General features: G+C 40.3%; 1 protein-coding gene across 1 annotated transcript in view; it reads right to left on the minus strand.

Moving 5' to 3' along the window:
• jak1 (Janus kinase 1) overlaps window positions 1-13,475 on the minus strand; it is a 41,173-nt gene that overhangs the window by 13,315 nt on the left and 14,383 nt on the right. The window contains exons 5-11 of the mRNA XM_080013669.1: window positions 6,156-6,319; window positions 5,378-5,646; window positions 4,727-4,842; window positions 4,326-4,508; window positions 3,090-3,247; window positions 2,410-2,518; window positions 641-839 (exon numbers count right to left, since the gene is read on the minus strand). Coding sequence (XP_079869795.1) covers window positions 641-839; window positions 2,410-2,518; window positions 3,090-3,247; window positions 4,326-4,508; window positions 4,727-4,842; window positions 5,378-5,646; window positions 6,156-6,319 — 1,198 coding nt within the window. The remainder of the gene's footprint in view (window positions 1-640; window positions 840-2,409; window positions 2,519-3,089; window positions 3,248-4,325; window positions 4,509-4,726; window positions 4,843-5,377; window positions 5,647-6,155; window positions 6,320-13,475) is intronic.

Genomic DNA, 13,475 nt, shown 5'->3' on the forward strand with positions numbered 1-13,475 from the left:
TATACCTCTAGGATGAACTATAATTATGATGATCTGAAGTGAAGTATGAAGTTTCTCAAAAGCCAAGTTTTAGGTTGCTATGAACAATTATAATTGGTGGGAACCAACATTTTAAAAAGGCCTGGGTTAAAAATTGGGAAACCTATACGTTCATCTTTTGTCTACGGGGACAAAAAACAAAACAACCCTGCCATTTTATTTCTGCTCCAAAGCAGATCAACAAAATTACTATTTATGACGTTGAACCTTACACAACACCACACATCCTCCACACTTCCCTGTGTGAAGTAAACAGAGACATACTTTGGTTCCAGAAACCCACATTTACTACTCTTGCTTCCTCTGTTGTTTCTCACACGCGCGCACACGCACACGCACACGCACACACACACACTTTATCTCAGTGAAAAGTGTGCCAAAACTCAAAGATGAGACACATTTTGCAAGTTGGATGAGGGACCGTGGGTATCATATATCCAAACAGATCATAAGTTTAAAAAAATAATAGAAAGAACATTACAGGCCACAGTCTTAACGCAAATGGGAACTAAACTAAAAAGAAAAAAGATAGAGAAAACGGAATTCACTTTGGTTCCCTCTGTGTAAAACATTCCGCTTTCTGTGTGCATTGACTGCTCACCCTTTGGCTCGGGCGGGCAGCACCGGAGCAGCTGGAAGCAGAGGTTATCGGTACGAAGACTCTGGCCCGCCAAGTGGTCCAGCAGCTCCCTGAGGGTGGGTCGCAGCGTCTCCGTACCGTAGAGGCGGAACCCGTTGGAGCACACCTCGATCTGGAAGTTCTTATAGTCTTGCACCGGACGGGACTCCCTCAGGTCCATCTGGCGAGAGAGCCAGAGAGGAGGGAGGGAGGGACACGGAGATGGAGAGGAGGGGGAGTGATAAAAAGAAAGGCCAGCAAGTCAGAGACACACAAAATGCTAGGTATCAATTATAAAGTTCCCAGTAAAGATACAGATACAGTGACTGTGACTTTCTAAACTATACATTTTTTAAATTAGTTAAAGGCCATATACTGCTTTAAGATCAAAATGTCTCTGGCGGGTCTTAAAAAAATAAAATAAAATAAAACTTTTATTAGGGGTGTGCATCTCTCCCTTAAAAGACGATCCGATACGTATCAAGATACATGGGCTATGATACGATTCAGGGACGATACATTTTAATACAGAACAATCTGGTGTGATTCGATGCGATGGGAACTGATACAGTTCTTAACATTTGTTTAATGTAGACATTCATTTTCCAGTATAAATGAAAATAAGCCAATTCTATAAAAGTGGCATTTCTTAGCTTCAAATATATTGTTAATTGTCAGTTCTAATGTGTTTTACTGCAGGCGCAAGCGTTCACAAGTCTTGAGGGAGTGTGCTTGCGCAATCTGGTGTGGGGGCGTGTGGCGTGACGGAGTAGGGGGGATAGAGAGAGAGAGAGAGAGAGAGAGAGTGAGAGAGAGAGAGAGAGAGAGAGAGAGAGAGAGAGAGAGAGAGAGAGAGAGAGCGCGTGGAGGGAGAAGTGCTTGGTTGTTTGGTTGTTTATGGCGAAACAGTAGCCTGGAAGGTAATAATGAATCTCAGTGTTTAATAACAACCGTGTGGCTTCTAGAACACTACAATATCATAATCAGTTGAAGCTGATTTGCACGTTGAGATGTAGGGCAGGGTCCAGGCTGAAGAGGTATTTAGAGAAAGATTGAGATTTATTTTGTTTCCTTAGTTTCTTGTATGGAAACTGAAAAATGTAAACCTAACTTCGGCACACATGCCGCGCCGGTTCCCGCACCGGTCTTCCTGTGTTTTTATTTTAGATGTATTTAGTTTTGTTAGTTTCTACTTGTATAAAACGAACATTTTTAAACCCAACTAAGATACTGTCCCATTCCGCCTCGGATCAGAACGGTGCATTGCGCAATGGAGAGGGAGTGATCTCCAGTCCCCTGTGCGTTCCCCGTGTCTCCAAACAAAACAAATAATTATTATTTTGAAAGCAACTTGACTGGTATTGACTTGACTTTACTTGTAACGTTAGATTAATGAGTCTTCCACAGCAGCTTAATTTTATACAAAAGTAGAATTAGCAGCAGCAAAGCTTCAGTCAACCAATTCGTAAATTTATAATCGGGCCATCGACCAGTTCATGGTATATTTAGATTGATCCAGGGGTCTGCGTACCGATGTAGTCACATGTTAAAGGTTAAAAAGCGGTTTCCGATTCGTATCGGTGACCACCTTTACCTTTTACCAAAACCAAAATGACATGACACATTGAATCTCACAGCAAAACATTTTTTGTCGTATACAGTATTTGGCTTACTGACGGTGAAGAGATTAACTACATAGGCATACAAATTTGGAAGCCAAATACCACAGAATATTTTGGAATGTGGCCAACCTTGCAGACCACCGTAATGATGATGTATTGGTAGTCGGTGCAGCTCCAGCGCAGGATGTACGTGCCCTCAATACCCTCTTGACGCAGCTTGTGGATAGCATACTCTGTGCTGGAGCGGGAGAAGAGCAACACCTCCAGACTTAGATTTTCAAAACAGATTATTATAAAAACAAGTTTGATTAGCCCCAAGATGACAAAGGTCAACAATGTCTTTATTACTAGCTTTTCTCACAGACACTCGAGAGGGTGTCTGTGAGAGTATTTCTATAGCACTTAAGCGGGAATGTGTCGCGCGGTCTGGTGGAAGTGAATAATAGGAATTTAATGCATGCAGGAGAAGATGTAGGGCTTGGAGACATTTTAGGTGTTGTGCATGCGTGTGTGTCCATGACGAGTCTTGGGCCTGACACTGAAAAAGTAAAAACCTGCCGCTGTGTGAAGACGAGTAGGAAATGAGAGACTATCCATGAGATGCTGAAAGTGGAGTTGTCGCCCCCATTTCTATCCCTCAACCTTCCTCTGCCAGGCCCTTAGCCTCCTCCTAGCTGCCAGAAGCGCACACACACACACACACACACACACACACACACACACACACACACACACACACACACACACACACACACACACACACACACACACACACACACACACACACACACACACACACTCTAACTGACCAGATGGGTCCGTGGCAGCCGTTGTTGATATTGTGCACCACTGAAGCAGGGGCCACCTCCTTGCACAGGTAGTGGTGGGCATCCACAGTGAGCCGGAAATATCCGTCCACCAGGGCCACAAAGGACAGAGCCTGATCCCGGGAGGCCAGCTGCAACTCCTGGTGAGGCATATAAGAAAACAAGAATATGGAACAAGGTCAGTGGGAGGAGAGGAGAGGTGCTGTGATCATTTGGGTTTGAAAATTCTCAACTCTCCATGTTTGTGATGACACAGTCAACGGACATATGGGAAAAAAAAAAAAAAGTTTTGTGACGATTAGCCGAGTTTTTGTTTTTTTACTCCGGTAAGAACAGGTGATTGACACCTTTCCCATTGCCAGGAGATGACTATGCCTTTCTTTTTTTCTGGTCTGGGGTGTCATGTTCGATGTTGTGAACACGCCGGAAAAGGGCCGTGTCATGGTTCCAGTGTGATTGGGAACAAAACAGTAGAAGAAGCATGGAGTATCCATGCCATCCCACACACCAGCAGCGCCCAATGCGCGGTGCGCACACCGGTCCTTTGGGGGCGGGGATCGGAGATCCTCGTCCGGTTCGGAAGTCCCCACAAAGTTATCCCCACACTCAAAACTGTCATGGTCCAACATTCATTTAATTTGTTCCGGGACTGAAACCCGGGTGTAACCTTTCCCACTAATGACAAATACCAGATATTAGTGGGTGTTACAGGTTTTTGGCACAGTGGGAAAGGGATATTACAGGACTTAAAGGATCTGCTGCTAACATCTTGGTGCCAAATATCACAGGACACCTTCAGAGGTCAGTGGAGTCCATGCCTCGACGGGTCAGAGCTGTTTTAACAGCAGGAGGGGGGGCTACGCAATATAAGCGCTTATTAGTGGTGGTTTAAATGTTGTGGTTGATTGGTGTATATGATATTACAATGACCAAAATCCCAGATGATAGCTAGTCTCATGGCAAAATATCGGTATTATGATGACATATTTCCCAGCCCTGCTTGTGCTTTTATATTCGTAATTAAATAAAATACTATTTGAATCGGGGTCAGCCAGAGTGCATTACACTTAACCTATCATGTGTATGATGTGAAACAGTTGAAGCCATTCCAGTCTCTTACATGTTTTCCCTCTCAACTGCCTGAATAACCCTAATCAAACAGAAAATCTAAATGTATTCTTGGCAAAAAACTTTGTGTAAGTGTGTTGTGTGTCTCACCATCCTCTCGTTGTCCTGTCTGTAAATGGTGACTGTGGCCTCTTTGATGACAATGTGTGTGATCTTGTGGAAGTCACAGAAAACCACCCAGCCATTGGCAGCCTCTTTCTTTCTGTCGTCCTTGTGTTTTCCATCCACTTTGTTCTTTTTTGACTTGATCTTCTCTTTGGGAATCACCGTGTTCTAAAGGAAGGGAAAATAAACGGTTAAATGCTATCACTATTCGCAGCCCTGAGAGAAAACACCTTTGCGACTCATATGTAGCATTTTGTTAGTTCGAGCGGTGAGTACACTAGAATGTCGTTTAATTAGTGAATATGACGAATTCCAAAATTGTAATGCCAAAAACTGAGCATATTTCTCTCTGTCTCCCTTAATCGTTCTCATTCATTTGCACTCACATTTGCAGGTTTCTTCCTCCAGGAAATGCCGCCGGTGCCAGTAACCATGACCTGCATGTCATGGCTGCTCTCTGGACTCTGATCCTTACTGTTGTCCTGGCTCTGGTTGTAGTAATCTAGAAAAACATCAAATATTGTATCAAAGCACAAATGTTTTAGTGCTACTTTTGTAGCGACAGTTCTAGCTGTTACAACCAAAGCCTCTAACTGCTTGGTTATAAAATACACATTACTAATGATTGTTACTCAAATAAATGAAATAAACCACCAATAGTCATCCTCAAAATATCAGATTGTCGATATTGTGGTATTTGTCAAAAAAGAAATAAAAAAATATACATATAATTGCTCTGCCCTAACAGGAGCCCTATGTGTTTTTTTGTCTATTCTGATTGCCACAGAGTGTATATGTCAGCTCACCTGGCACCACCCCCCCATAGCCCTTCAAAAAATGTCCAACTTTTTCCCTCTGGATGTTTTGTTTTTTAAGCCCTTGAACATGGACTTGTAATCCCCTATAATACTGTATGTAGGGTAAATGGTTGCACCAATAAAATTTTACAAATTGCACTACCAAAACAGACAAAAAAACAAATCTTGGTTTTGGTGGAGCTCCTAGACTCGACTACTGCGCCTCATCCAAGCACATACCGTTGTAGCCCCAGTTGGAGAGATCCCCTTCCTGCCTCACTGTAAGCCAGATGGGCTCCAGCAGCTCGCTGCCCAGGTTGCAGGTCAGGCCTTCCAGCGTGGCCAGGTACTTGATCTTCAGGTCATACATGGTGATGTTGCTCTCCAAAACCGTGCCCTGGTTGAACTCCTTGAGGAACTTCTTGAAGACGCTGTTGATGCGGATGCGGGTCAACACGTTGCGCTGCTTGATGTTGCGGTTCAGTGTCTCGGGGATAAAACGCTTGTAGCTGGAAGGAAGAAGGGAGCGAAAGGGACGAAAAGATGTGGTGATGTCGACAGTACTTTTTGCTAAGTTTTCATGGCCTTTCAGAGCACATGCCTGAAAGACTGGATTCATGGAGGTGAGCGATAAGATCGGCAACACTTGGTAAACATTGTCATTAAAACCCCTTTTCAAAGTTTAAATTTATCTGCGCTTCACCCAAGTGACATCGGCACTGATTTTGAAAGGAACTCTGAAAATAGTCAGATAAATGTCAGTAAAAGATTATCAGTTACACATTAGTGGAGTGTCTAAGGGTGTAGTGTAGCAGCTAGTGTGACAGCATTTACTGCTGCACAAAAAAGATTATTTGATTTCTGTGAGTCATTCCCTTGGTCCCTAGCTATATTATGGGGTGTAGATAAGGCATCTTGACTAAACCAGCGGGTGCAGCCTACGTTTTTTGTTGGATTGGTAGTATACAGTATAATTCACCCAAGTCCATTCATTGTGTTGAACCTCCGTGTGCATTACCTTATTTCATTTAAGACGGCAGGCAGCTGCATGTGACTGCTCTTGGCATAGTGAGTAATGGCCAACACTGCCATGCCCAGACACTCATTTTCGATCTCATGCTGCTCTTGTTCAGACTGGGGGATCCGCAGCGGAGCCAAACCCTTATGGAAGTCATGCTGGCCCTGAAAGAACACACATCCACATGTTAGGGACAGGCTGATACCAATACCAAGGCCTTCATCTTACGTATTGGACAATATCCAGTACATAATTTCACAGAAAGAAAATTTCAAATCATAGGCCTACAATAGTAGATTCAACAACAATATCTTGCTTAGTCTCAGTGGTGTTAGAGTATCAGCTAAATTGGGGATGGTAGCTCAGGCGGTAGAGCTGGTGGTCTAAAGGTTGCTGGTTCGATCCCAGTCTCCTCCTGCTGGCATGCTGTAGTGTCCTTGAGCAAGACACTTAACCCCTAATTGCTCCTGATGGCTGCGTCCGTCAGTGTTTGAACAATTGTAAGTCGCTTTGGATAAAAGCGTCTGCTAAATGAAATGTAATGTAATGTAATGTAATGTAATGTAAATTACTCCAGCTATTAACACCGCAGCCGTCTCGTAACGAGCGCATGCAATGAATGACGTAACAAACGTATGTACGCAAGCTACTATGGCTCTATATACAGTATAGCAGAAGTAACCGAACTACCAACTAGAGATGCACTGACTGCAATTTTCTTGGACTCTTCAAATATCTGATTTGAAGTTGAAGTCTGACCTGCCAATTCTGATTTGGGGCAATTCAGAATTTACTTAAATTGTATGTTCATAATAAAACACTGACTATAAAATATATTTTACATTCTGGTACGATCATTTAGAGTTTATATCCGTGATAGGAGAAATCTAATCTTCTTATTATTTGGTCTCATTGGGTGTATCTGCTGAACGTCAATGACAAATACATTAAGTAACCTGATAATGCTCACGTGATAGGATAGTAGCAAATACGGACTACACTGCAATTTTCAGTTACCACAACAGTGAGATTGCTGATTTGACACTGTGTTTATTATTGTTCATTTTCCACTATGGAACAATAATAGAACATGAAACTGTCCCTGAGTTCCAATAAAATAGAATATGGGACTCTCACCACCTTTCAGTATAATGTAACCTATAACTCCACACAACACATAACTAACATGCAAATGTCCAGTTCAAACTTCAAATGAAAGTCTCTTTCACTTATAAGTGCAAATATACCTTTCTATTATATTTATATGGTACTTGCCATTCCAAAATAAACTGCAATCATTGCAAAAATAAAGAAAATAAATGAAAATAAATAAAATAAAGACTGGAAGACAGCGGAGCCAAACCCTTATGGAAGTCATGCTGGCCCTGAAAGAACACACATCCACATGTTAGGGACAGGCTGATACCAATACCAAGGCCTTCATCTTACGTATTGGACAATATCCAGTACATAATTTCACAGAAAGAAAATTTCAAATCATAGGCCTACAATAGTAGATTCAACAACAATATCTTGCTTAGTCTCAGTGGTGTTAGAGTATCAGCTAAATTGGGGATGGTAGCTCAGGCGGTAGAGCTGGTGGTCTAAAGGTTGCTGGTTCGATCCCAGTCTCCTCCTGCTGGCATGCTGTAGTGTCCTTGAGCAAGACACTTAACCCCTAATTGCTCCTGATGGCTGCGTCCGTCAGTGTTTGAACAATTGTAAGTCGCTTTGGATAAAAGCGTCTGCTAAATGAAATGTAATGTAATGTAATGTAATGTAATGTAAATTACTCCAGCTATTAACACCGCAGCCGTCTCGTAACGAGCGCATGCAATGAATGACGTAACAAACGTATGTACGCAAGCTACTATGGCTCTATATACAGTATAGCAGAAGTAACCGAACTACCAACTAGAGATGCACTGACTGCAATTTTCTTGGACTCTTCAAATATCTGATTTGAAGTTGAAGTCTGACCTGCCAATTCTGATTTGGGGCAATTCAGAATTTACTTAAATTGTATGTTCATAATAAAACACTGACTATAAAATATATTTTACATTCTGGTACGATCATTTAGAGTTTATATCCGTGATAGGAGAAATCTAAACTTCTTATTATTTGGTCTCATTGGGTGTATCTGCTGAACGTCAATGACAAATACATTAAGTAACCTGATAATGCTCACGTGATAGGATAGTAGCAAATACGGACTACACTGCAATTTTCAGTTACCACAACAGTGAGATTGCTGATTTGACACTGTGTTTATTATTGTTCATTTTCCACTATGGAACAATAATAGAACATGAAACTGTCCCTGAGTTCCAATAAAATAGAATATGGGACTCTCACCACCTTTCAGTATAATGTAACCTATAACTCCACACAACACATAACTAACATGCAAATGTCCAGTTCAAACTTCAAATGAAAGTCTCTTTCACTTATAAGTGCAAATATACCTTTCTATTATATTTATATGGTACTTGCCATTCCAAAATAAACTGCAATCATTGCAAAAATAAAGAAAATAAATGAAAATAAATAAAATAAAGACTGGAAGACAGCGGAGCCAAACCCTTATGGAAGTCATGCTGGCCCTGAAAGAACACACATCCACATGTTAGGGACAGGCTGATACCAATACCAAGGCCTTCATCTTACGTATTGGACAATATCCAGTACATAATTTCACAGAAAGAAAATTTCAAATCATAGGCCTACAATAGTAGATTCAACAACAATATCTTGCTTAGTCTCAGTGGTGTTAGAGTATCAGCTAAATTGGGGATGGTAGCTCAGGCGGTAGAGCTGGTGGTCTAAAGGTTGCTGGTTCGATCCCAGTCTCCTCCTGCTGGCATGCTGTAGTGTCCTTGAGCAAGACACTTAACCCCTAATTGCTCCTGATGGCTGCGTCCGTCAGTGTTTGAACAATTGTAAGTCGCTTTGGATAAAAGCGTCTGCTAAATGAAATGTAATGTAATGTAATGTAATGTAATGTAAATTACTCCAGCTATTAACACCGCAGCCGTCTCGTAACGAGCGCATGCAATGAATGACGTAACAAACGTATGTACGCAAGCTACTATGGCTCTATATACAGTATAGCAGAAGTAACCGAACTACCAACTAGAGATGCACTGACTGCAATTTTCTTGGACTCTTCAAATGGTGTCATGACATTTCACTGCATATATGTATGAACGTATGTATATGTATGTGACAAATAATCTCTTGAACTTGAACTTGAACTTGAATATCTGATTTGAAGTTGAAGTCTGACCTGCCAATTCTGATTTGGGGCAATTCAGAATTTACTTAAATTGTATGTTCATAATAAAACACTGACTATAAAATATATTTTACATTCTGGTACGATCATTTAGAGTTTATATCCGTGATAGGAGAAATCTAATCTTCTTATTATTTGGTCTCATTGGGTGTATCTGCTGAACGTCAATGACAAATACATTAAGTAACCTGATAATGCTCACGTGATAGGATAGTAGCAAATACGGACTACACTGCAATTTTCAGTTACCACAACAGTGAGATTGCTGATTTGACACTGTGTTTATTATTGTTCATTTTCCACTATGGAACAATAATAGAACATGAAACTGTCCCTGAGTTCCAATAAAATAGAATATGGGACTCTCACCACCTTTCAGTATAATGTAACCTATAACTCCACACAACACATAACTAACATGCAAATGTCCAGTTCAAACTTCAAATGAAAGTCTCTTTCACTTATAAGTGCAAATATACCTTTCTATTATATTTATATGGTACTTGCCATTCCAAAATAAACTGCAATCATTGCAAAAATAAAGAAAATAAATGAAAATAAATAAAATAAAGACTGGAAGACAGCGGAGCCAAACCCTTATGGAAGTCATGCTGGCCCTGAAAGAACACACATCCACATGTTAGGGACAGGCTGATACCAATACCAAGGCCTTCATCTTACGTATTGGACAATATCCAGTACATAATTTCACAGAAAGAAAATTTCAAATCATAGGCCTACAATAGTAGATTCAACAACAATATCTTGCTTAGTCTCAGTGGTGTTAGAGTATCAGCTAAATTGGGGATGGTAGCTCAGGCGGTAGAGCTGGTGGTCTAAAGGTTGCTGGTTCGATCCCAGGCTCCTCCTGCTAGCATGCTGTAGTGTCCTTGAGCAAGACACTTAACCCCTAATTGCTCCTGATGGCTGCGTCCGTCAGTGTTTGAACAATTGTAAGTCGCTTTGGATAAAAGCGTCTGCTAAATGAAATGTAATGTAATGTAATGTAATGTAATGTAAATTACTCCAGCTATTAACACCGCAGCCGTCTCGTAACGAGCGCATGCAATGAATGACGTAACAAACGTATGTACGCAAGCTACTATGGCTCTATATACAGTATAGCAGAAGTAACCGAACTACCAACTAGAGATGCACTGACTGCAATTTTCTTGGACTCTTCAAATGGTGTCATGACATTTCACTGCATATATGTATGAACGTATGTATATGTATGTGACAAATAATCTCTTGAACTTGAACTTGAACTTGAATATCTGATTTGAAGTTGAAGTCTGACCTGCCAATTCTGATTTGGGGCAATTCAGAATTTACTTAAATTGTATGTTCATAATAAAACACTGACTATAAAATATATTTTACATTCTGGTACGATCATTTAGAGTTTATATCCGTGATAGGAGAAATCTAATCTTCTTATTATTTGGTCTCATTGGGTGTATCTGCTGAACGTCAATGACAAATACATTAAGTAACCTGATAATGCTCACGTGATAGGATAGTAGCAAATACGGACTACACTGCAATTTTCAGTTACCACAACAGTGAGATTGCTGATTTGACACTGTGTTTATTATTGTTCATTTTCCACTATGGAACAATAATAGAACATGAAACTGTCCCTGAGTTCCAATAAAATAGAATATGGGACTCTCACCACCTTTCAGTATAATGTAACCTATAACTCCACACAACACATAACTAACATGCAAATGTCCAGTTCAAACTTCAAATGAAAGTCTCTTTCACTTATAAGTGCAAATATACCTTTCTATTATATTTATATGGTACTTGCCATTCCAAAATAAACTGCAATCATTGCAAAAATAAAGAAAATAAATGAAAATAAATAAAATAAAGACTGGAAGACAGCGGAGCCAAACCCTTATGGAAGTCATGCTGGCCCTGAAAGAACACACATCCACATGTTAGGGACAGGCTGATACCAATACCAAGGCCTTCATCTTACGTATTGGACAATATCCAGTACATAATTTCACAGAAAGAAAATTTCAAATCATAGGCCTACAATAGTAGATTCAACAACAATATCTTGCTTAGTCTCAGTGGTGTTAGAGTATCAGCTAAATTGGGGATGGTAGCTCAGGCGGTAGAGCTGGTGGTCTAAAGGTTGCTGGTTCGATCCCAGGCTCCTCCTGCTAGCATGCTGTAGTGTCCTTGAGCAAGACACTTAACCCCTAATTGCTCCTGATGGCTGCGTCCGTCAGTGTTTGAACAATTGTAAGTCGCTTTGGATAAAAGCGTCTGCTAAATGAAATGTAATGTAATGTAATGTAATGTAATGTAAATTACTCCAGCTATTAACACCGCAGCCGTCTCGTAACGAGCGCATGCAATGAATGACGTAACAAACGTATGTACGCAAGCTACTATGGCTCTATATACAGTATAGCAGAAGTAACCGAACTACCAACTAGAGATGCACTGACTGCAATTTTCTTGGACTCTTCAAATATCTGATTTGAAGTTGAAGTCTGACCTGCCAATTCTGATTTGGGGCAATTCAGAATTTACTTAAATTGTAAGTTCATAATAAAACACTGACTATAAAATATATTTTACATTCTGGTACGATCATTTAGAGTTTATATCCGTGATAGGAGAAATCTAATCTTCTTATTATTTGGTCTCATTGGGTGTATCTGCTGAACGTCAATGACAAATACATTAAGTAACCTGATAATGCTCACGTGATAGGATAGTAGCAAATACGGACTACACTGCAATTTTCAGTTACCACAACAGTGAGATTGCTGATTTGACACTGTGTTTATTATTGGTCATTTTCCACTATGGAACAATAATAGAACATGAAACTGTCCCTGAGTTCCAATAAAATAGAATATGGGACTCTCACCACCTTTCAGTATAATGTAACCTATAACTCCACACAACACATAACTAACATGCAAATGTCCAGTTCAAACTTCAAATGAAAGTCTCTTTCACTTATAAGTGCAAATATACCTTTCTATTATATTTATATGGTACTTGCCATTCCAAAATAAACTGCAATCATTGCAAAAATAAAGAAAATAAATGAAAATAAATAAAATAAAGACTGGAAGACAGCGGAGCCAAACCCTTATGGAAGTCATGCTGGCCCTGAAAGAACACACATCCACATGTTAGGGACAGGCTGATACCAATACCAAGGCCTTCATCTTACGTATTGGACAATATCCAGTACATAATTTCACAGAAAGAAAATTTCAAATCATAGGCCTACAATAGTAGATTCAACAACAATATCTTGCTTAGTCTCAGTGGTGTTAGAGTATCAGCTAAATTGGGGATGGTAGCTCAGGCGGTAGAGCTGGTGGTCTAAAGGTTGCTGGTTCGATCCCAGCCTCCTCCTGCTAGCATGCTGTAGTGTCCTTGAGCAAGACACTTAACCCCTAATTGCTCCTGATGGCTGCGTCCGTCAGTGTTTGAACAATTGTAAGTCGCTTTGGATAAAAGCGTCTGCTAAATGAAATGTAATGTAATGTAATGTAATGTAATGTAAATTACTCCAGCTATTAACACCGCAGCCGTCTCGTAACGAGCGCATGCAATGAATGATGTAACAAACGTATGTACGCAAGCTACTATGGCTCTATATACAGTATAGCAGAAGTAACCGAACTACCAACTAGAGATGCACTGACTGCAATTTTCTTGGACTCTTCAAATATCTGATTTGAAGTTGAAGTCTGACCTGCCAATTCTGATTTGGGGCAATTCAGAATTTACTTAAATTGTATGTTCATAATAAAACACTGACTATAAAATATATTTTACATTCTGGTACGATCATTTAGAGTTTATATCCGTGATAGGAGAAATCTAAACTTCTTATTATTTGGTCTCATTGGGTGTATCTGCTGAACGTCAATGACAAATACATTAAGTAACCTGATAATGCTCACGTATAGGATAGTAGAAAATACGGACTACACTGCAATTTTCAGTTACCACAACAGTGAGATTGCGGATTT

This window comes from Zeus faber (assembly GCF_960531495.2).
Source record: "Zeus faber genome assembly, chromosome: 1".
NCBI classification, from domain to species: domain Eukaryota; kingdom Metazoa; phylum Chordata; class Actinopteri; order Zeiformes; family Zeidae; genus Zeus; species Zeus faber.